A 25,080-nucleotide genomic window follows, 5' to 3' on the forward strand; every position below is an offset into this window, starting at 1 on the left:
ACCAAATTAGAAGACCTTTCTGTTTTAATAATTTGTCAGCTCAACTCTCAATTATCCATTGACTCACTCCTGTGGAGGAGAGAGGAGGGGGAAAGAGCACAGGGAGTTTTACTACAATCAAGATGAAGAAACTGGCAAGATGAGCTCAGGCTTAGAAACAAGCTAGCTCAGAAGCTCTTTCTGTACCTCAAGTCACACTGTATCGCTGCTTCAGCTTTTACACCTGTAGAATAAAAATCATTTTACATGTTTAAGGTAAAAGGAACAAAACATGTCTGCTCTCTCTTCTTGATAGTTTCCAAACAATTACAGAACTCATGTTCTTATAAAGGGGGATGAGACTTTGAGACTTAGTCAATGTTTGCATAGACTTGGAAACACAGCGGTTGATCTCACTATTACACTCTGTAGGAAGAAAACTCTCCACGCTACTGAATGATTTGATTTTAGCCTCTTCTGTGTATGGCACTATCAAAACTGAGTAGAGCTACTTTCACAAACAGCAGTTACCTTGCCGGAAGCCGGGTATTTGTGCCCAATAACCTTACTTGTAAATAAAACAATTGCCACATCTTTGCAGCACCTTCTTTAATCAATGGCCATCTGAAACACAGCTCAGTCAATTAGGGCACTGTCCTTTAATGCCTGCTGAGTTCTTTGTGCAATGATGAATCACTGGTCCCTCATGTTTTCTAATTTAAAGGTCAGATTTGCTATGAAGGACAGATAGAAACCATCTGGCTTTCCTGTAGAAAAATCAAAAGCTTTTTTTGTTAGGAGGTGACAATGCTGAATACATTAGCTACAACTGAAGAGTGATTGTCTACCTCTTCCTTATGCAAAACTAGCTATATAACTGACTCCAGATTTTAAGTCATTATTACCTAAATTTATAGCACTGGCTAATTTGAAAAAGACCCAACAGTTAGCAGTTAGTGTTGCAGCTGTACTGGAAATGAAAAAGCAAGTAGCACTGGCAGAAAAAGGTGTGTGTGGGGAAATCGTCATTGTATTATCAGTTATGCATTGATAAGTCAACATAGAGATTTCAGCCCATTGTTTATCCTGAAAACTGAGAAGTGCAAAAGCATAAGCAAAGAGTGGAAAATTTAAAGGCAATTACCTCAGAGGCCACAGAAAGGGACAGGCAAACTAGGGAGAATATTCTGCTACTTTTCAATTTAATTTCATTTTGTGACATTTTGGAGCCAAAGCAGGTTTTCAGAAAAGTCTAAATCAGAGGGTGGCAGTAGGAGATAGTCATGAACCATGAGGTGAAGACACCAGACTGACAGTTTTCTTTATAAATAGTATGGAGAGGACAAAAGGAGATGAAAGGATCAAAAAGACAACTAATTTTAAGCTCTGCAGCTGCTTTTTCTTGGTCAAAAATTGTCAGTCATTTTAATATTAAACAAAACATTACGAATTTGAAGAGGGTTCCTACGGTTTTGAGGATGCGGACAATTTTGTGTAGTTCATAATCACTGTTTCCTGGGATTTCTATGGGGAAAAGTAGTGATCAAAAGTGGAATGAGGGAAGTGAGTCACTAAAACCTTTTCTTATAATTGAAAGGTACTAGCAAATTTATCTAGTGATATTAGGTATACACACTAAAAGTGGATAGCTAGTTGAAAACACATTCTTCCATACACTCTCAAAGAACAGCTGTGAAACTTCAAACAGAGCTTTTGTTTGTTTTCAGGCCAACTCTGACTCACTCATTTTCAGCCCAGTTTTAGGTGTGAGAATGCATCATTAAGGTCAGCACTGATTTAATTTCTGAAAACAAATGTTAGGCAAAGCCAGTCAGAAGATGCTGCCAAATTTTGGTACATTCTAAATCCACATCTGCAGCTGAAGTCACTGGGAGTGTCTGGTTCTTTTCACAGTTACAGGAAGGAAATATCCACATTGTTGTCTTTCTCTGGTAAGTAAAATCTGTCTGTGTACAGCTTGTTCTCTTTTGAACAAGAAGAATATGAAAGTACCTTCACTGATGACAGGAACAGAGCACCCAGCTCTGCTTACACCATCCTGTCCCATAAACAATGTCAAACAGGTATAATATATGCTTATTAAACAGAAAGTTGTAAGTGACACAGGCTACTGTTCTAATTTTGCTTTCCCTCGAATTTCTCCCAAGACATTTCACAACTATTGGACAGAAACGACACTGGACAATATGCTTTCAGTTAGATTTTAAGCTTGATTATACAATTACGTTCTGCAGTTAGCTCCTTGGGATGTCACATTGTTACTGGAAGGTAAATGATATATTGGAAAAACAGTCTGCAACTATAAAGATCCTGCCTTTCCTTTTGTTCCTCAGATTACCAATAGTATTTAAGAATGCTTTCTGCACTCGTGTTTTTCTAAAAAGTCTCGTTTAACATACCAGTCTGAAATTATTTTAATGATAATAATAATAAAAAAATCACAATTCAAATCATCCAGTGGCCTCACTGAAGAGGACACATTCCACACAGTAGTTTCTTTCATGATCTTATTTTGTTTCCTTATTTGTCTGAAAATAAGAGAGTCCAAGGATTGCTGACTTCAAACCACCTTTTCTAGCTAGTCTAACTAGTGAGCATCCTGTTATAACACATGCATATCTCACAGGAAGTGACAAAAGCAAGCTCAAGAAATCAAGCCATATAATATGACATTAGTAATCTTTATATCAATTTGTTTTATTCTAGCCATTACTATCATACATTATATGCAAATTTTGTAATCATATACATATTCTAAATAAAAGGTATATCCTCGTTCTGGATCTAAAAACTCAGTGTATTACTTTCTGAACATTTAGAAAAGGGGAACACCACAAATATTTCCAAAGGTGGCTTTACTTGCTGGCATGTTTTTACATCTTAGTCTATTTCTCACTGAAATATAATACTCCCTTCAGTAAGCACTCTTTTGTGTAAAAACAAGCAGGTTTTTTTCTACTATATAATTTTCATTGTGACTATAGACTAGTATTCTGATCTATCACAAAATCTAAAGGTAACCTGTCTAGTCACCTCAGTGACTTGACAATTCAGCTTGCCTGTGCTTGCCTCACTGGCTCACCAGCCCCCTAAAGCAAAAATGGGGGCACTACAAAATGGAGAATGAGTATCCCTACAGCACCAATAAGAAAAATGCTGTCTGTGAATTTCCACCTACGCTATTAAGCAGGATATCTTCTTAGATACAGAAACATTTGTAAATCTCCATCTTTGTCTTCTGTGAAAGCGATATCACAGTTGAAATGGCTATTGACTCGACTCACACATCAAAGGTAATTTAATTTTGCAGGTCAGTCCAAAATGGATCTTTAACTAATTTAAGTCTGTTGAAATACACATGGATTTTTTGTTTAAAGCTTTAAGAAAAATATAAAAATCAATGGAGATGCTGAAAGCATTTATTCAATTTTCCTACAAGGTACAGTATTATCTTGTTAAATGACTGAACAAACTTGCCACTGAGCCCAAGAGATACAAGACACCTTGTTCTTTATTAGTACTAACAAAGCTCGTAACTGAATTAATATCCAAAAGAAATTTTCCAACACATTATTTAAAAAAACCAAAGCCCTATTCTTCACCATTCTATAATGGGTTAAGATGCTTCTAATACTAGCCCATTTACAGTTGTTTTGCTGGGGTTTTTCTTAAAGCAAAGAAGTAAATCGAAAAATTGAGAAATAAAGAAAATAACTACTGTCATAGCAGCTTTGAACATAGTCGTATGAATCTAGTAAATCATAATGTCAAGAACTGCTTTATGGAAGGATACTTTGTTCACCTACTCTTTAGGGATCCCATTATGATGTATTATTTTTGCACAAATTCTAGGAGTATGTTCAAAGGGTAATTTTTGAACCATAAGGACCAAACCTGAACAGTTAACAGGAGTTAAAAACAGCTGAGCTGTCAGAAAAAAAGAGTTTATGTAAAATAACAATATTTTGTGGAGGGCTGAAAAGTCCATGAATTACAAATAAAACATTTACGAACAAGCTAAATAGCTTACCGTGTGGGTTTTGTTTTGTTTGTTTTAACAGAACAAGCACACTATAAATGAACTTACAGGATTTGTAAAAGTAAAATCTCTCCCTCTCAAAATATCTGAAAATGTGTGATTTGCAGTCCTTATCAGAAATACTTGCCTTACTGGTTCATTTCTAGCTCTTTTCACATTTTAAAGCCTTTGTGAATAGACAGACTTGAACCTGCCATAAGGGTGAAAGTCACAGTTCACCAAACTGCAGCACTGTCAGAGCTCAGTATCTCAGTAACTAATTGCTGCACTTGATCTAACAGTGATCTGTCATATAGCAACCAAGCTTATGTTATTTTCACAGAAAGGTAGCACTGTCGTATTTTGTAAGGGAATTTAGAAAGAACCATGTTGATCTAATTCATACTTCTTAGAACTTTCTTTTAGATTTTGCTTCCTTCCACGACCTCCAATCAGATACAATACAATCATGCTTTACATCTTCATTTTTAACTACCATATATTAGTCAATTGTAACATACTTGGTAGATGTAGAAAAAACTTCTTGGCTTTCAATTACTTATGTTGATTTGTTACTTCAAGAAAATTATATGAGAAATTTATACAGAGTAAGAGTTTTAGAAGTGTCTGAAATACTTATATGTTGCTACATTAACACAAACCTTTGAAAACATTTTAGAGAAACTGACATCCTATTAATTACAGAAAGCAATATACCCCTGGACAGCACTTCTACAGAGTTTACTAATATAAAACACAATGCCAAGATACTAGTAGGAAACAAGGATATTGCATGTTAATTGGCTGTGAACACAGGGAGACTCCATTAGATCAATACTCATGAGAGAGCATTCAAGGCACTCACAGAATCCTTCAGGCTGGAAAAGCCCCTCGGGATCATCGAGTCCAACCCTCAGCCTGACTCTACAAAGTTCTCCCCTACCCCACATCCCCCACAGCTCATCCCAACGGCCCTGAAACCCCCCCAGGGATGGGGACTCCCCCCTCCCTGGGCAGCCTGTTCCACTCTCGGACCACTCTTGCTGGGAAACATTTTCTCCTCCTGCCCAGCCTGACCCTCCCCTGGGGCAGTTTCCAGCCGTTCCCTCTTGTCCTGTCCCTGATCCCCTGGGAGCAGAGCCCAGCCCCAGCCTCTCTGCAATGTCCTGTCAGGAGCTGCAGAGAGGGATGAGGGCTCCCCTCAGCCTCCTCCTCCTCACACTGAACACTCCCAGCTCCTGCCCTGCCTCCTCACAGGATTGATTCTCCAGCCCTTCCCCAGCCTCGTTGCCCTCCTCTGCACTTGCTCCAGCACCTCAGTATCTCTCTTGTACTGAGGTGCCCAATGAACACCATCATGTTAAGTGACAGTGACCACTGGGCACAGATGAGTAGATTAAAATACATATCAAGACTCAAACTTATTGCTGCAAACATGAAAGAACCAGCACTTCTTGAATTCAATGAAATATTCAGTTTGATCTCTGGATGACTATTTCAGCCAATGACAAACTTTCCAGTATTAGCCCTTGTACTACCTGTAGATATACTTCAAGTATATATCCCGGTATTTATTGTGCATCTGTTTGTAGACTTTACAGTCTAAAAGGCTTTCTCCTCCTTAGGATATCATGAAAGGAAAAAAAAAAAAAAGTATTTCTCCCAGTTTTTCCAATAGGTAGCCAGAACCAAACATGTCATCTTTATAAAGATGAAATTCACAGACATGTTGCAAGCATACTGTTAGGAAAGTCTCTTCCTTCAAAAGAAAGTGTCTACTAAATGCAGTTAGTTCCAGAACTTGTAAGTATTGAACCATTTTGGTTTTCTACTTCAAGACTATCTTCCACATTCTATGTGAGTAATCTACTCAATCTTTGCAGGGCATCTAGGGACAGAGGTGAGGTTCAAATATTGATATGGAAAAAGAATTAGCTGTCACTTGCTCAGGGAAACAATCAAGTGGAGGGAGGACTGTCATCTTTACCACAAAATACAGCACTTCTGGATAGCTCAGCCTTCCTTGAAATGAAACTGAATAGCTACATGAACTGTTTGTATCTATTTGAAACCAAGAAACTCTGAACAGGAATACTCCAATTCTTGCAGGTGAAAGGAAAACCTTGGAGTCACAGTTTAGTTTTCTTTAAGGGAGTTGTATTAGAAGACTAAATACTAATTTAAAGATTCTGAACCTCTGCTTTCATATCTTAGTGAAAACACTGAAAACCAGCCTATTTTAGAGAAAAACCACTGCTCAAATAAAGATTATACTGAACTGATTTCCACAGGCTCCACAAAGTCTTTTGTGGAATTAAAACAGATAGCACTTCACTATAAATCAGGTTATAAAAGAGTCAACATTTGCCTAAAATGTAAGTGTAATGAAATCTAGAGGAACAGTTATCCGGTGATTTTAACGTCAACTGCTGTTGAAACATCAAATAGAGAACAATGATTCAGGTTGGTGCAAAGGGACAAAGTTAGAATTATGGGACACAAGTTCGTTTTCACAGTAAACAAAAAATTTCTTGGCTATGAAAGATATACCAGTCTACTGCTTTTAAATCTTCAGCAGATTGGCTGTGTATGTACCAGTAGACTAGTTTTATAAAACTGTCCATGACTTACGGGATTGTAGACTAGACAAAACAATCTTTCATGATATAGTCAGTCCTGATTGCTTCACTCATCCAAAGTTTCATAAGGTGGAATCACTGTTCTTAGCAGAATGGAACAGAGTGCTACAGCAGACTGTGCATTACTGCACAGACAATAAAGAGCAGCTCTGCATTTACAGACACGTGTGCTAAGTGATCTCAAAAGTATATTCTCCTGTCTTTAACTTAAATTACTTCAAAAATTCTGCAAAACTTATAAAACAGGAGCAAGTATTTTCAGGTCAGTTACAAATACGTCACTATGACTGACTGAAAGTTTCACTACATGATGGCTTGGGATACTGAAAGACAAGAAAAGCTTTCCAGTTACCTTTTTTACAGTCTTGTCAGGTTCAAGAGCAATATCTGGGATGTTGGCATCCACCATGAGGGAAAATAAGTTCAAGATCAAGTTGGAATACCTAAGCAGAAAAGCAAATTAGGTAAAAAACTTCGTAAACTGTAAAGAAGACATTCTGTAAACAGCTTCATTTAAGAACACATCACCATCTTAGTGTGAATGGGTAACGCTTCAGAGAAGATGCATTCATAACACTTCAGTTGAACACATTTATGGTAAAAGCATAAGATACCTGATATTATCAGTGAAAGTTTAATCTGCAAACTGTCTCAAACTGCCAAAACTAAACAGACTGCTCTAGTTTTGTTGTAATTTTCTTAAAATTGGTAGAACATTTATTCAGATACACATCAAATAGAAAATGTGAGTTCATATATTGTAAGATTCAGTGCCATTTTCTACCTCTAGTAGGACAAACATATGCTAGAATACTGATTCAAAGGTTATTTTTCATTAAAAAGGATATTGGTGATACAGCAGCATTATATAAATTAGTATTCAAACAGCTGAGGCCTTCACAATTACAAGAAATGATTTTTCAAGTTGCTTCAAGGGCTCTTGCCATAACAAGGTGAATATAAGTGATTTAACCAGATCCAAGTCTGCAGTTGCTCAGTTAAGCTGTAATAACATTGGTAGGCATGCTAGACTTACGAAGTATAAATGTCATTTATAACCATTAAAAAAGACAAGACAGAGTATAGCTTTCAGTTTTAACGTGGCGTTGGAAGTACTTACGAATCTTCGCAGGAACAATATTTTGCCCTTGCAGGAAATTAGCTCTAAGTTGCTTTTTGAAAGGGTAGTTTTCAAGCTGTTCAACATAAACTGAAACTTCCCTTCCTCTGTAAAGAGATCTAGCACCCTTTCAGACACAAAGTATGTAACTGACTTCAAATTCTGAAATATTGCTTTGCTAAGAGCAGTAGGAGCTTCATAGATGATAGAAAATGAATCCTTAGCAGCAAAACTTGTTTGTTAGCAAGCTGACAATTGCAAGGAGTACAAAGTATTTTAACTACACAAAAGAACTGCTTTCATAGCCATATTTTACAAAGTAAATACTGCTCAAAAAAAATCTCTTTAGAAAAGCAAAAATCCATCAAAAAATCTGGACACTTCATTATTATCTGGAACTAACACTATATAACACATTCCAATATGAGCTTTAACCCTTTATAAAAGGAATATTTAAGATAAACTGTTTGGGCAGAAATCTTCACTTTCCAATTTGTTTCAGCTGTTCTGCTTCACATTCCCAGAGGCAAGCAGTTGGAATCGGGAAAATAATCTTCATCACAGATTAAAAGGAAAACCAGAAAAGTTATACTACCATTTGGTTTCAGATCTAGGTAATAATATGGCAGTCAAGTTGCTTTGGTGCCAGGAACAGACACCATAGCTTCAACTAAAATTTTTTCTACTTGCCTGAAACAAGCAAACACCACTTCAAACATCCTTAAATCCTACAGCTACATTCTCTCAAGTGTCTTCCTAGGCCACTGGTAGCCTTCCTTGGTAGTTCTGCCTTTGAGCTGACCCAGGAATCCAGACTAGAGTCCCTTTTGCTCTTGAACCACATACAGGAGAAGAGCTTATGAGCACTAGAGGCTATTAGGGTTAAGTGATGGAGGTTTGTAAAGAGATTTCAAAGGTCTAAGTATCATTGCTACATGCCAGTTAAGAGCTAGTTCTGTTCCACACAATGAAGTCTTTTGTTCTTGGTGCTTGAATTAGAAGCACTGGCAACATAAGATCGTCTGAAGAACTTCATTAAAAAATATTCAAAAAAAGGTAATTTGGGGGGGGAGTAGGAAGTGGGAAGAGACAAAAATTAGGAAAGAGCTGCTCACTATATATACTACCTGTTTGTCTCTTCTCTGTCCCTCACCCCACCATTTCAATCCAGTAATAAACTAGATGGTGTTCTAAGGATGAAAAGCAGTTTATTGAGTAAATTTTTTATCTGCTTCTAGGATCCTTGTCACATTTCACAGATTTTTAGAAAGTCTATTTAAAAACTGGGATTATTTAAAAGAAGAGGGGTAAGAACTTTCTACTTCAGACAGCTGACTGTCACCCTTCCCATAGGCAACATCAATATCCCTGGCAAATATGCCAAGATGTTCACAGTTGGTCAACTGACATCCCAAATTCATCCTAAGACTAGAATTTTCCTGAGACACCAGTACTGACCTGTAAAAAAACAAAAACCTTTTGTCAGGCAAGTTATATCACTCTGACATCTACGTTACAAAGGCCTCTGGAATGGCTGACATCCATCCACAGCCAGAATGAAGTAGGAGCTCAGTTTTCCTAGGTTTAAAGAGCTTCAATTAAGCACCTAAACCAGACCCTAAATCCTTCTCAAGTAAATGCATTCTGTTTTCCTCAAGCTCAGTATAAATTAATTTACAAAATAAATGAGCACCCGGCTATGCCAGAGGTCGATTAAACTTATGGCTTGAACATGAAGTGCTAAAACCAAGAGGATTCTGTAAAAATTTAAGCAATCCAACAAAATAACTCTACTCCTACATAGAATAGGCCTCATATATACTAAGAAAGAAACCTACATCAGAAAAAAGCTCAAATTCTCACTGCCATCTTTTCTGAGAATAGCAACTTTTAAGTGTTTAATAATACCTCATCAAATATATGCTTGATCCTAAGAACTCCTTTATGCATTTTTTCACCATTTACCAGTCCCTTTGCATATAGATGTCCTAAACCAACTCAACATTTAGTCTGTTGACACTGCAATACTCTACTAAATTTGAAGCCACAAACTTCCACTACAAAGTCAGGACAGGAAACTATACAGTCATCTGCAGCCCCAAACTAAAGTCCTAGTTTTCCTGATCTAACTCAAAAATTTCTAAGTTTAAAATCTGATCACCTTTTCTGCAGTACAACTTGGGACCCTCCAGGACTCATCTCTTCTCAAGACTATGTATACTCCCCAATCACTAGCATGTAAGCTGTAATAAGGTATGGCATTTTTTCTTCCAGAACTACCTTCTTGCAGTCGAGGCTCAAGCAAAACTGACATGATCCCATCCAGCTTCACCTCTGCTCTTCCCTCTTCACTATCTTCACTATTGAATGGATTTGTGTCAACATGGAGAACTGTTAGAAATAAGCCATTCCACCTCTAATTACTCTTTTTTTCAATAAGCACATCATTTTAATAATTTTGAGTTCTGGCTGCTTGAAGTAATAATTACAGTAATACTATTACCCTATGCTACCATTGTTGAAAGCCTTAAAGATATTTATCCAGAACCATTTAAAAAATACTTTCCTATTAAACTGAACAAATACTGGAGACTATAATTACAACTACAATCCCAGACATTACAAATGAAACCATCCTGATTTACAGTTTAGTTTTATACCCTAATTACTGTTATACTTCACACAACGATGATCTTTATAGCAAATCATTACATAAATTAATGCAGTGGACAATCCTTCACTGACGCTACAAACCTTTTCATTGGAACAGCTAGGTTTAAACAATATAAACAACTCAAGTATTTAAAACTTCAGAAATATAGTATTACAAAACAGATTTAAGCAAAAATTACAACATGGAATATGTATGCATTATTCCACAGGACCTGAACCCAGCTAAGCCTATGGATGCACCATCTTCAAGCCAAAGAATCTGATCATCACTAATGTATCTAAACCGGAGGAGGATAAAGCAGCAAACAAGTAGTGACTTAAGTTAAAATGACCGTTACTTGATAATAATCAGAAAAAAAGTTTCTTATGAGCAAAAACATATATAGAAAGCAAGTCATAAGTTAATACCCCACAGGAGTTATGAAAACCCATTATTTGAGATATCAAACAAGCAAAATTGGAGGCCTTAACTTGAAGGACAATTACATTACACCAGTTCTGTGATGTTTTCATTCCTTTGTTTCATGCAAATTCTTGTGTCCACGTTCAGACTACAAACAAGTTTTGAATTTTCAACAGTATTTTCTCAGATTCATTTACTCCTCTCCTGCTTTATGGTGGCTCTAATAAATTTTAGCAGAAAACCAGTGTTTTTACCTGCGGAGATGAAGAAAGGCTGTGTAGCACTGCTTACGGAACTCCTGGTACTGTTCACTCTGCGTGCCTCCCATACCTTCCACCATCTCCTTATTCAGTTTCATCGGGGGAGGTAGAGGCTTGGGGTCCCGACCCAAAATATAACCAAAGTCAATGTGAAATAGTTTACCTGTGGAAGAAGGAAAGGCACAACACTTCAAAGAGAACCAAATCTTGATGCAAAAGTTGGGAGAAAAAAGTAATCTTTCAGTGCAATCTCTAGAAGATGCTAAGCGGCCATCAAAAAAATACAATTCACTTTTCTGTAAGGCTTATAACTGTGTATTTAATATTTTCAGCTGCCAATTTTAAATTATGGGTTTCAAAAATGTAAAACTGATTTCAAATTCATTAAGAGTACTAACAAACAAGATGAGGTTTTCTGTTTGTTTTTGTTTTGTTTTTTTTTTAAACACAGTGTATTCACAAAGACTGGATCAACATTGAAAGTGGTCAGTAGATTCTAAATCCACAGTTATGTAACAGGTACTACTAATTCTTTGCACCTTCTTTAGAATTTGTTAGAAACTAAAATATTAATACTCACACTGCATTGCTTTTACTACCCCATTTGGTTTCTGTGGCATAAAATATGATATTATAGTTGTATGTTAAATTTACCACAGGGAAAATAAAACTCATGACCCTACGAACGACCTTTTGAAGCCACTAAATATCGAAGATTTCAAAGGTGCTTCAAAATTGAGTTGAGCAAGGTTAAAATTTACATTTTCAAATATACTGAAGAAACATCACTATAATTGTGAATCTGAAATTGTATTTCAAATGTGCCAAGTCCGTCTTACACTTTTTCAGTACTTCAATGCAAGTTACATCACTTGATCACCACCTTTCCCTTCTCAGATCAACTGACTACATTTATAATGTTTCTGCAGCATTAACCTGACAAACCCTTACATATGCCTCTTGCTTCAGATGCAGAAGGCAAGTTCCCTACCTACCAAGAGTTTGCATTCAGCCATGCTGATTACAATATTGCACAGACCTTTACTGGGGAGTATTCACTGTATTCCCTTTCAATAGTACTGAACTGTATGTGAAATACAACAGGTGGTGCAACAAACAACTGAAACACCAGCAAAAATAAAAAAATTTACTAAAGTATTTATATAATCTGAATATTATATAAAAAAGAAAACAAAAATGTTGTCAACAAATCAAAACAATAAATTCGTAATTATTTAAAAAGCCAGCTTCTGGGAACATTCTCGACTCACTTCTTAAGCAGAAAATATTGACCATATAAAGCAAAAAAAAAGTTTTAGAAGTTCTCTGCAAACAAATTTTCAGATTGAAATACGTAATTTAAACAATTACTTGGGCCATACCAGAGTTGCACTATAAATTGAGATGTATAAATTAAGAAATACAAAAACACGACGTGTGTTTGAACGGTTAAGCAAGTTAAGTTTTGCTTCCAAAGCAAGTTTTTTAATATCAATATCACTGGGTAGCTTTAAGTCTTATGTGACTAATTTCTAGAAGAGAATGAAATGTATATAGATACAAGATGTAAGATCTTTTAAACAAGAAGATAGAAAATTATTATCATGACTGTTATCTAGACAGTCACAGATAGTCCAGAACATAGAGTCTTGCTTCAGAATTATGGAACTGAACGGCATTAAGGACAGAGATCTATTTGGCAGACGACATTTTAACCTGAAGCATCTGTAGTCATTTTAATATTTTTATAAGCTTAGGTGCTCAGCACGCAAAAGAAAAATTAACAGTCACTATTTTTCAATTAGTCACCCCTCTTTGACCATTTTACTAAATAAAGTTCTATCATCAGAGAAGGCTGCTGGAGCTCTGTCCTAAGCACTCTTCAACTCAAGAAACAAATTCCATCACAGTCAATTTTCTAAGGGAGATCTCAAGGATGCTTAACAAACAAAGTATTTGCTAGTTGGTAAGTGCCATAACCATTACATTTTGCATACCTAACTGTGCTACAAAAAAACCCTCCCTTCAATAGTTTATTTAAGCTGTCACAAGAGTTAACTTTAGAGCGCATTTTTGTACACTAACTTTTTCAAGTAGGCACTTTGATATATACACCCCCTCCCACAATAAGTTACAAAAAATGTTTAATTAAAAAGTTGTGGGGTGTCTGTTTTCTGTTCACTTACTCAAACCTGTCACCTTGAAGAGTCAAGAGACAATGTTTTGAATAAAACAGTAACTCATGTGTCAGTAATTAAATCTTTTATTTAGTTGGCTCTGGAGACAGGGAATAAGAGGCAATAATTAGTAATTTAAATTCGTAACAGAGATGCATCTAAAACATTCAAAACCATTTTAATAGCTGACTGATATATGTTAATATAAATTAATTAGGTATCAACTACTTTACTTATACATTTTTAGGAACAAAGTGAAAAAGAAAGTGTAAGATGAAGCCATTCTACATGAACATTATAGCTTTCCTGGATGTACTTCAAAATTCAGTAGATTTTTAAGCAGACTCAAAATGTATGTCAAAAGCTTTCATTTAAACCATTAAATATATTTAATGTTTTTCAGATCCATGTACTAAACACAGACTTAACTTATCTTCATTCGTGCAGCTCCTCCAAGATCAATTAAGCCAGCATACCATATTACAGAATATGGACAGAAAGCTCCCCTTGGTGCTTGCTTAAAGCTGTGATACCAGTCAAAACCAACCAGTCAGCTTGAGGTAGTACTGCAGTTTTAGAGCTTTCTACAGAGAAGCCTGACTTTTGTTCTCCTTGAGGACCTAACCATAATTGGAACAAGCGAAAACCAAGCTTGCTTTGGACCTGTGAAATTGGTTGTATATTTAATACTTAAAATGAGGCAATGATTTTATTATTATGTTAATAAATATTTCTCAAGTTCATGAACTTAATGATTTGAAATCTTTTAATACTAAGATAGAAGGTTGCAAGTATCTCAAGTAATGATCTCAAGCAAGATTCGTATCACAGTGTTACACTGAACATGCCACTTTCACAGAATTAATCTATGTGACGATCAGACTACTACTCAGTGTAAGCTCTATTCCAAGAACAAAGCTGGACAAAGTTTCTGGTACTTATTTGACAAGGTGCAGTACCAAAAAAGCAATAAATAGTAGCAGAGAGAACAGGATAAAAATCGGAACCTGAACATTCTAGCTCTATATAAAGCAACTGTTGTAGATTATACAAACTTCAAACAAACCAAAAAAAAAAAAATCACCACACTTTGGTCTAGAAATTACTGTACTGAAGATGTAATTTATAGAGAACAGAAAATATATTTAATAAGAATTTTCATTCTGTAAGAATTTACTTTCACTGTCAATAGCATATTGTCTCCTAACACAGACATCACTCCCAATGAGCGTCAGTAAGGATGGAGGCAGAAATTGCCAATAACAATTTATGAATCATTTTTTTGTCCTTTTTTTTTTTTTTTCTTGCTTCAAGGACACAGCTCCTCAAAACACTACTTATCTGAAATTTGTCAGCCTCAGGTATAACAATACTTTGTATAATAATCACAGCTGAAAAACAGTCTACAGGAGAATCAGCATCTTATTTAGGCAGGTGTCCAGAGTCTTTTTAGTTCTGGAGTGTCACACAATTTGTACAGTTTGTATTTGAAAGTTCCTGAAAGTTACACAATTTGGTTCATAAGCATACCATCTCAACTGGATTTAGTAGACAACCCTTTTAAACCTTTATTTCACAGAATTACAGAATGGTTGAGGTTGGAAGAGAATTCTGGAGAACATCTGGTCCAACCCCCCAGTTGAGCAGGGTGACAGAGACAGACACCTTGCCCAGGACCATGTCCAGACGGTTTCTGCACATCTCTGAGGATGAAGCCTGCGCGACCTCTCTGGGCAACTGGTGCCAGTTCTCTGTCATCCTTACTATGAGCAATAGTCTGTACTCATAGTGTGGTATTTATATATAGTTATCATCTACCATCCAGTAAATCAGAGTGCTTGTGAACTTTGTGTGAAACACTACTATTTCTAAAGGCTTCCATGTTTTATAAAACAATTACATTTCCTTCCTTCAATATACTGTGTTAGTGCCATAACACACCCACTTCAATCTCTTAGACCACTGTTTTAACCTCAGCTTCTAATCCATCTTCTTGAGATTTATTGTATCTTAGTTCAAAGGGCTCTTAATTATTAGACATGCTTATAAATTAAAACTGGACCTCTAGTTTTGGTTTATTACTGTTCCTGAATGACTCCAAAGTCATATGGGCAAGGTTTTTTTGTCTGAGTCATGTTTTAAACTAAAAGAGAAGTTACTTAACAGAACAGGTGAAACAGATTTCATCCTCTGAGCCTCTTACATTCTTGTAAAGGCATAAAGACATAAGATATAAAAGCCTTGGATTTCTAATATTTAGACACTGAAACCAATTAGACACCTATTTAGAAATCTGAGTTACTTATAAAAATGGGGGATTTTAGGCATGTGAGAAAATAAAACAACAATTCAGGAAACACTCCAAGACCACAGACAAGTATGCATGAACTTCCTGCCCTGTTTCAAGGCTAGGAGCTGGGCTATATGTAGGCACCTACATATAGTTCAAAATACGCAGCTTTGTACAAACACTTCTCATGTTGAAAGTGGCTCACTCCTCAGAAGATGACATCAGCACTCCTTCCTTTCCAGGAAGCTGGAAAAACACCTGCTGAGAAGACTTCAAATAATGTCTCTCACCTTAAAAACCAGTGCCCTAAGAATCACTCCCCACTTGCCATTTAAGCTATTTCACTGTAGAAAAATCAAGTCACAAGGCATTTACTAATTGGAAGAGGGTAAGATGTTTGAAGGAATACGCAATAATGCAGCATGCACACACAAAACTATCTCCTTCATAATCTAAAAGCTGATACTGTTGTGTACTTTTAAGTTTTGGGGTTTTTTTTCTAATTTTATGAGGCTGACTACATTTTTCTATAGAACATCTGATTTTCTAGCATACGAAATGAAGAGGACAGGGCCTTGGAGAGTTCAAGGAAATAGCATCAAACATGGAGTTTCCCCCACTAGCAGTCAGAGCATGAGGGATTTGAAAGTCCATCTGAGTTCCTTTCATCCTGGAGAGTGAAGTGATCTTTGATTAAGTGAAGCATGGACTTGTGGAGACTGAAAATTGATATCTGGTGCTTGCAATAGCCAATAACATCTGACTGCAGCTGGAGAGGCTGATTTGTCCATCACTTTTACTGCTAATGCCTAGATTTTAGTACAGGAGAAAGTTCCCATATAGCAGCACAGAAATCGTTTTATTTCAGCAGAGGACTGTTAGGAAAAAAACTACTGAAAACCTGCACAGAACTCTGAACTCCTTGAACAAAATGAGTAAGGCAAAGCAAATAAGATGCAATTACTGAAATAAAATTAAGTCTGGTAACAGTTGTCTGTTAACAGGTAAGTTCCAAATAATTCGTTGGACTTTCTTATCTGTTCCCACTTCTGCAGAAAAAAAAAATCCAACCACAACACAAAATTTCAATACATTTTCTCTAAAATGCAACTGCCACTATTAGGTTAACCTGGCTTGTATAGAAAAAGTATAATTTAGTGACTATTTTAACTGAATTCCTATTTTAAATTTGAGGCTACAGTGTAAAAATTCCTCCGATTAAAATGAGTAGATGGATGGATGGGGTGCTTTCCTAGCTTTCCCAGCAAATTCTGATGTTACCATCAAAATTTATCCTTTGCCAACAGAGCACTGCCATGCTGAAAAAAATCAGAATGCCTAATTTATTGTCATCTTTTTCATCAGCTACATGTTCTAAGACTACATAAAAATGGAATAAAGAAGCATGAATTGTTAGGGACTTATGCAGGATACAGGTTTTAAACTCAGCATGCAGCAACAGCTGGAAATAAAGTTTATCGTCATCATCCATATAATGGATAAGAGTCCAGCTTGTGCTAAGTAAGCATTGTAATTTTTTCCCCCTCACACCTCAAGCTGTCCATGCTCAAAATACACTCCATGCAGGAATATTATAAGATGTCAGATACATACTGATAAATGAGAAATACTGTTCAAGATAACTAAATGAGAAAATGCTTTAGCAGGCCAATAGCTAAAAGTTTATATTGTTTTTGGTAGGCATCACAGAAATTCGAGTTGCAGAGAGAAATTTAAAGGGTAATAGTATATGTTAGCTTTTTTTTTTTTTTTTAAATGGGTTTTCCTCTATTAAGAGCAGTAACATTTAAAAACATATTTAAAATTCCACTTGGTTTTACATACTATCATAGTTTGCAACATTAATAAATGTATTTATCAATGTACTTATCTAAGCACTGATATGGAAGGAGGGTTTGAATCCTATAATTTTTCCATTTTTGTCGTCTTCAAACCTGCTTTGGGATAGATGGTTTCAAGTGAAAAGCACTGAAAGTACAAACAGATAGTGTCATCTCACATATGCAACTGTTCAGATCTTTGCTGTCTTACCTGGCAACCCTTTCTAACTGAGACTAAAGAACAAATTAAATGTCAATTGGTGCAATTCATATTGAAGACAGACACTACTCTACCTTCTAGCATGAAATGAGAAGACAGCCCAGTTATTTCACCTATCTACACATGATGCTAAAAGCAAATGTCATTTTAAAGTTCCAAGCCCTCAGTCTTTGACCTGCCCTCAGGTATTAATAACCTGATTTTATCCACATAGCTATTTACTTTACTGCTACAGAGCAATTTCAGGTGTAGAGTTCAGAACAAGCACCTTTATTTAGAAAACATATAATGGGAACTGGACTTTACATGTAAGTCCCTAAAGGTTATTAAAGATCAAGCTGACCAGCCACTAGAGTGAGAGTTAGTTGGTCAGACACACATGCAGTGCTACTAAAGAACGCTATTTAAATAACTAGGATATCCTAAAATATCTACACATAACCTGCAAATGTGACAGGATCTTTATGAAACCTTTGTCTGTCTATAAAGCAAGTTGAATTTATTAAGATATCTCAAATAAGACAGGAGACTTCACTTGTCTATCATAGCTGGAACTATTTAAGCTCTAGAGATGACTGTACCAACTGTCTGAAGACTTTAACAGGCCTAGAAAACACGAAAACATCCGTATCTGGGTGTTTTATCAGTAGCTAGATCCCAACTCTACAATCAAAACCAGAGTGGAACAAATGCAGAAGAAAGTGTTCTCAAGGGAAGGCATGGCATAATTGAAACATACTAACCTAACCTAACACATGGAAGCTAACTGAACATGATACATCTCCTGTATCACAGTCCAGCTTCACAACCACCCAGCTTTTCCTTCCAAGGCAACAAAGGGCACATTAGCTGGCAAGTCAGATGCTGGCATTAATATATATATATATATCAGTCTGTAATCCTACAACAAAGCACTGATGTTACTTAAAGCTGGGTATTTGGCTGCAAAACAATGTCATGTTATTTACAAGTCACAGTGATATGTGCTGTTATAGATCTGAAAACAAGAAATTAAAACATACAGCAATTGATAACATACTCCTGGAGAAGCAGGAAATTGAAAGTTCTCAGAGAAAATAACATTCCTGTAATGCAATACTGACTATATAACGTGACCTTCAGGTTTCAAGCTAAGGCACATTTGTGAAACCGATGCAAGTATTCTTGTAATTTTTAACATTACCGATACACGAGAATGTTGGGACTAAATCCCTGTATCTCTTTCCAAAAAAACTTCTACAGCTGCCTTTGGAGTACAACGGTACAGCATTCAAAAAATCTGAAGTCTACATATCTTATTGAAGACTACTTAAGAAAAGTCACCCTATTTCTAGAACTATAGGTATAAAACAGTCATGAAAGAAGCAGAAATTATTTCACCCAGATAACAGACATTAGTGCAAAATAAATATAGTTCCTATAGTGCAGAAATAATATAGTTCTAAAACTGAGTGGGAAACAACTTGTTTTCATGAACTTCAGTATTGCTTTATATTTAAACTATACCATAACTATTATAAGTTTAGACAGTTGTATATTATAAGATGATGCAATGATTCTATCAGAAGTAGTCCAACACAGACATGGCTACATCATCAAACTAAAACGTAAAGCCAAGAAAGGTAATAGTATATATTGTCAAATAAATCCAAGAAAAGTATGTGAACCTACAGCTGGTACTCAGCATTTTTTACCCTACTGGAAAGCTTTAATTCATTAAATAAGTATCCATCAGGAAAGAAGGCATATATGGTCATACAATTTTGAAGAAAGGTACTTAGAGCTTCCATTCTTCAAGAGAAGAATGAAGGTTTTTTTTTTTCAAATTAAGTCTAAGACATTCTCGGCAGCAAGCCTTTGTTGCATTTGGAATATAAGAATCTCTTGATAGCTCAAAAAACCTCTCTGGATATGTGACAGAGCATAGGTAGAAGTCGAAAACAATTTCAGACTCAGAATGTACTGTGGATGTGTGCTGCCCTCTGCTGTACTGCTTAAATTCTTCCACCAAGCCGTACAGCCATTGTGCTGTTACTTTTTAACATAGACATCTTAACACACTTTACACCACATCAAAACACAAAAATACTACGACTTTGAGCAATCAAGCAATGCCTGCTGTGGAAAGACTTCTACCCATCACCTCAGACAAAGGACAGAGACCTCTGAAGACGGATTTTTTTTAAATGCCAATTTGTACATTTCCAAACAAGTAAGGAAAAATACACTTGCTTTCATTGTTCCCCAATCTGCGTAGACCAAGATTTTTTACCCTAATATCAAGGCCCAATGGTTAATATTCTACTCTTTCATACAGAGCATGCTAAGTTATACATGCTTCAGCTTTATCTATAAACTAACAAGCCTTACATGGGGATGTGTCTCTTTTCCCCTAATAACACTTTTTACTTAGATGTTTCTCATTCGACAAACTTTTCACTTTATAGTATTATAAACACTTAACCACAACTCCTAACTCTTCGTCACTACATAATGGAGGTAATTCAAGGTATCATAACTCCTATGGGAAGCTGTAGTTCAAAAGCAAGCAAGCAAAAAAACCCATACAAAAGAACAACTCCAGAATATTTTTCCCCTGCAAGAAAGGGTTTTGTTTGTTAAAACTTTGTGAAGTTCATGTAGCTACACACAAACTCATTTTCAGTGAAAACACCTGAATTTCCCTTCACCCCAAGGTACTGACTGTAATAGCTGAAGTAGCTTAATTTTCTAATCCTTCATTTCTTTTAGTAGAGAAATCATCTATTTATTTAGAATCAGTGGAATTATTCACTCTACCTGGCCTGCTATTAATCCATACAGATGAGCACAAAAAATGACACTGAAAAAGTTGCAACAAGTCAAGGAGAATCAAAATGACTACCTGCTATTTTGAACTTTCAAAATCTATGGGTTTTGCTGCAAAGTAAAGGATGTACTTGATTAAACAGTAACTTCTACTACTTCCTCCCTTCAAGCTGGGAATTTGTAATGAGCAGGACACTATTTCCTTTGTTGTTTTCAGAGAAGGCTTAAACATATATATATATATATATATAAATATGTAACACTTCAGTTACATGATGAACCACTTGGGTTATTTGCTGTACATGGTTTCATTTCATCAAGAACACAAGATTAATAGACAATGTACAGTACTGAATCCTATTTTGACAGGTCTCACATGACATTCCCACTTTTGGGACATATCATGTGAATTTCTTAGGAAAACAGACCTAGAAAGCTCAAAGAATCACTTTGTTTAAAAGAAAGTCAAATCAGAGGCAAGAATTCACATGGACATCTCAGTGAAGTCATGAAGATTATACCTAACTTCATATGACTACTGCCAATACTTGTCTAAACATCTACTTTACTTAAAATATCTTACATAAAAAAGCAGGATTATTTTACAACTATTAAAATACAACTGGCATTCAATTAGCAGGACATGAATTTGCTTTCTGATAGCATGTTAAATAAAGCAACTAAACAGGAATGCCACATTTTAATGGCAAATTAAATGGTTTAATTAAGAACAATTAGGGTATTTGGGGCTGGAGTCACTTTACAAATATTTTTAATACATTATTTTTTTCAATTTTGGACCAAGAACTCTGAAAAAAAACATAATCATGATTTTAGCCAAGTTTAACAGTGAAATGTTTCTTGGTCTTAGGTAAAGGCAGACTAGTTCTACTGTATACTATATCCGTGCTAGTATTATAAACTTAAACTCTGATGCATTTAAAAATATATTCTGATCTACAGTACTTAGTGGGTTACACTCACAAGGAAAACGGAGCAAAACCAGTACCAACACATTAAAAATTAAACAATTGCTGTTATCAAATTATACTGTTAAAAAAACCTTACCTGTTTTTGTTAGCAAAAGATTATCCAGATGTCTATCTCCAACTCCAAGAATGTAAGTAATTACACAATAACCAGCTGTAACAAGTGAATTGTAAACATCAGTATAAGTACCTTTCCCAAAGAGCAACAAGTTCCACACATATAACAACAGCATGACATTATCTTCATTTTTGTTCACTAGTAATAGATGTAACAGAGACCGGGGGCAGGGGTGGTGCTAGAGAAGGATAATCAAGATTATCAGCACTATGAGAAACATCTGAAGGAATAAAACTCTGAAGTTTATTCAGTACTGCCTAGATTTTAATTTCTTACTACATAATTCTATGCCTAACACTAAAAGTCTAAATTCATTCAATACTGGGATTAAGATACTTCAAGAGAACATGAAGTATTTTAAGTAAAATGAATGTATTCTGAAATGAAGACCTTTTAAGGCAACTGCAAACAAGCATTAGACATTGATTTGAATCTGAATGTATACATCAGGAGTATTCACAAGCTCCTCAGTAAGACAGGCTGTGATAAACAGAGAACAGTTTTGTTATGTTCACCCACTAACAAGAACAGTTTGAAGCAGTTCTAAAGAATGAACCATCAGAAAGAAGAGGAAAGAAGAAGATATTGTGAAGCAACAGCTGAATTTGTTTTTGTAGAGTAAAGTTGCTTTCAATTTAATGGACAGCAAATGTGTTATTTTAACACTGTCATCACTTTACAGAACAAGAACTATACTATCATTTTCTGTCATCAAAATGGAAGAAGCCGAACGTAGCCTCACCCCCAAAAAACCCCAATGTTTCAAAAACAAGTTAAAATTTTCTACATCAGATACAGATCATTTTCTATTGTATAAATGCTTTACATCTCCCTGTATTATAAAGACCCCCACTCACAAAGTGGAGGGAGCAGAGTTAAGATTATTGCTAGAAGGCAAAGGAGAACAAAGAGGACTGAGGAGATGAATTGTGTATGATATGCCAAGCTCAAAATTACTCTTTTTGCTGGGATTCTGACAGCAAGTACAAGCATAGTGCCCTATCCACAGTCATCTAAACTGAAATGTCTTAGTACCTTATTTACCCTGTCCTTTATACTTCAGACATTAAGTTACCAGCTATAAGACTGTAACTTACCACAGCTCTTAACATAAGTGTCCATCACCTCTGCACTTATTCCATGAGGGCCAGTCTCACTAGGTGCATGTTTTCTGAAGAAGTTCTGGAGAGGAAGACATCAACATAGTTATTCCACATGATATGAAACAGGACCTTTAGAACTGGTGGAAAAAAAATATTTAAATCAAGACCACAAATGGCTGTTATTACAATCTGTTAAACTAAGAACCACTCCCAAATAACCTAGGATTAATTTAATATCACTTTATTTTCTGTCTTAATCATCACATTCTTATGTGATTATATTTCTTATACTCAGAAACAGATCTGAAGTTCAAACTGAAAAGCAGTTTTCTTTACCAACAGCGTCAGAAAATTAACAATGCATTGAAAAGTAACTAATTAATAACTATGAGTGCAAGTACTTCCGCAGGAAACTCTTTAGGTCAGAACAACAAAAACTAAAACAGGATTAGTACAGATTAGTAACTACATTTGGGACAGACACCCCTACAAGCTTTATCATCATTATGTCTCCATATTCCTCAATACAACCAACCGCTACTGAGTTTAAAAGGAAAATCTAAGTAATCAAATGGAAATGTCACATTTCCTGTGAAATGTGGACAAGGCCAAAACAGTCCTTATCATCACTCAAAAGAAAACATCTTGAGATGAAAGATAACTAACTTAAATCTAAGCCTAAACACAAGTTTCTTCCAGTAAGGAAACACAAATCTAAGTAAGCACTGTAAGAGGAGCTTTGTAGGCATCTGGGTGACATTAGTGACTAAAATCGTAACGAAAAAGGCAAGGGAATCTTAAAAAAGAGGAGATACCGAAGGAAGCTACCTACAGGTTATTTAAGGTAAGTTTTGCTTGAAATACAATCCTGTTGTAACATTTATTGGAGTTTTAAGCCTCGGAAACAGTTTTAACAACCTCTGCTTACAGAGAAACATGCCCTTCTGAGATACGTTACACAGTAGACAAATTCTGTTAAAAATTTTCTTTCACATTTCACTTAGGGATTTCATTAACTGGTACTAGAGATCTACTTTCAGTGCTTCAAAATTTTACATGTTGTACCTAACCCCCCCCCCCCCCCCCCCCAAACAAAAATCAACCAAAACATCATTTTCAGACTAGCCAAATGGTAAACTGTGCTAAACTGTATAGACTGTGGAACAGAAATACCTCTAAAACATGAACTTTAAGATTGTTTATAGAAGGTAAGTAACACTCAATCATCAAAACACCTTTTCTTTCCTGCAGATTTGCATTAGCAGACAGTATTAAATTACTTGCTTGAAATATTTTCAGAAGTGAAACATTTTAAGACTTCTATAAAGTGCCCATCTTTATTAAAAGAGCTGTGACACCCAAAATGAACATTTATAAAAAGAATAAACCAAACTTTTACAACACCTGAAAATGTTCATTTAGTTTTTATTTCCCTGGCCTACAATGCCCAGATATTTTATCATGCTTTGGGCACAGGAAATATGGGCTCTACAATGCATTTTGCCATTGATCTGTGAAATAACATTGGATCACACTCCTTTGGCATCTTGCCTATTTAGATTAGCAGTTCTTCACAGGAAAAATTGCGTCATATGTCTAGACAACAACTAAAACAGTGGAGCACTTATCTGAGATTGGAGTATGATAAGTAACTACAAAATGACAATTTCACAAGCATTTCTTAATATATTATTTTATAAAGACATATAATGGACTAGAATATTGTCCTGGTTCAGTCAGGATAGGGTTAAGTTTCCCCAGCAGAGAGGCGGAAGGGATCTCCAGCCGGGTTATTCATACCATGCTGATGTCAGGTCCGGGCGCGGGAGCGCGGGAACTTTTTTTCCCTTTGTGGATTTTGGTCGCGGGGAGCATCGCGAGCGAGCTGTCTCTGACCACTGCAGTATTTCTCTGTATATCTTTTGTCTTGTTCACTGTTATTGCTGTTTACTGTTGTCATTATTGCTACTGTTGTTGTTCAGATTGTTTATCACGCTGTTGTATTAAATTTCTTCTTATTTTAACCCGGGGTTTGTGCCCTGCCTGTGTCTGAGGGCGGGGGAGGAACAATGGCAACGTGGTCTCTGGTCCTGGCAGGGCCTAAACCACCACAGCCTTTTTGGAGCACCAATGTGGGGCACAAGAGGGATGAAATAAGAATCAAAAAGGGACAGACTCTGACCAGAGAGTGATAGAGCAATCTGTTGGGTGTAGTTTTTGTGTTCATATTTGTACTGTTTGAAAAGAAAATGTTCGCAATGCTGGCCCACTTGCTTGGGTGATGAGGCTGGATTATTCCTTATATCAAGTGTATGATCCCTGTGGTGGTGTTTGTTGTCGGTGGAAAATGTACAAAGGGGATTGTTTTATTATATTGGCTACTGACTGCTTATAATGTGTTTGTATCACTGCGGGGGGGGG

The 25,080-nt window shown here is 36.0% G+C and overlaps 1 protein-coding gene across 2 annotated transcripts in view; it reads right to left on the reverse strand.

The window, feature by feature from the left end:
* The window catches only part of PIK3C3 (phosphatidylinositol 3-kinase catalytic subunit type 3), an 81,779-nt gene that overhangs the window by 16,155 nt on the left and 40,544 nt on the right, over positions 1-25,080 (reverse strand). For both annotated transcript variants that reach the window (XM_074932298.1, XM_074932297.1), the window contains 4 exons: positions 22,654-22,738; positions 21,518-21,592; positions 11,108-11,276; positions 7,010-7,100 (listed from right to left, as the gene is read on the reverse strand). In XM_074932298.1, coding sequence (XP_074788399.1) covers positions 7,010-7,100; positions 11,108-11,276; positions 21,518-21,592; positions 22,654-22,738 — 420 coding nt within the window. The remainder of the gene's footprint in view (positions 1-7,009; positions 7,101-11,107; positions 11,277-21,517; positions 21,593-22,653; positions 22,739-25,080) is intronic.

This window comes from Athene noctua, chromosome Z (genome assembly GCF_965140245.1).
Source record: "Athene noctua chromosome Z, bAthNoc1.hap1.1, whole genome shotgun sequence".
In the NCBI taxonomy this organism is placed as follows: Eukaryota; Metazoa; Chordata; class Aves; order Strigiformes; family Strigidae; genus Athene; species Athene noctua.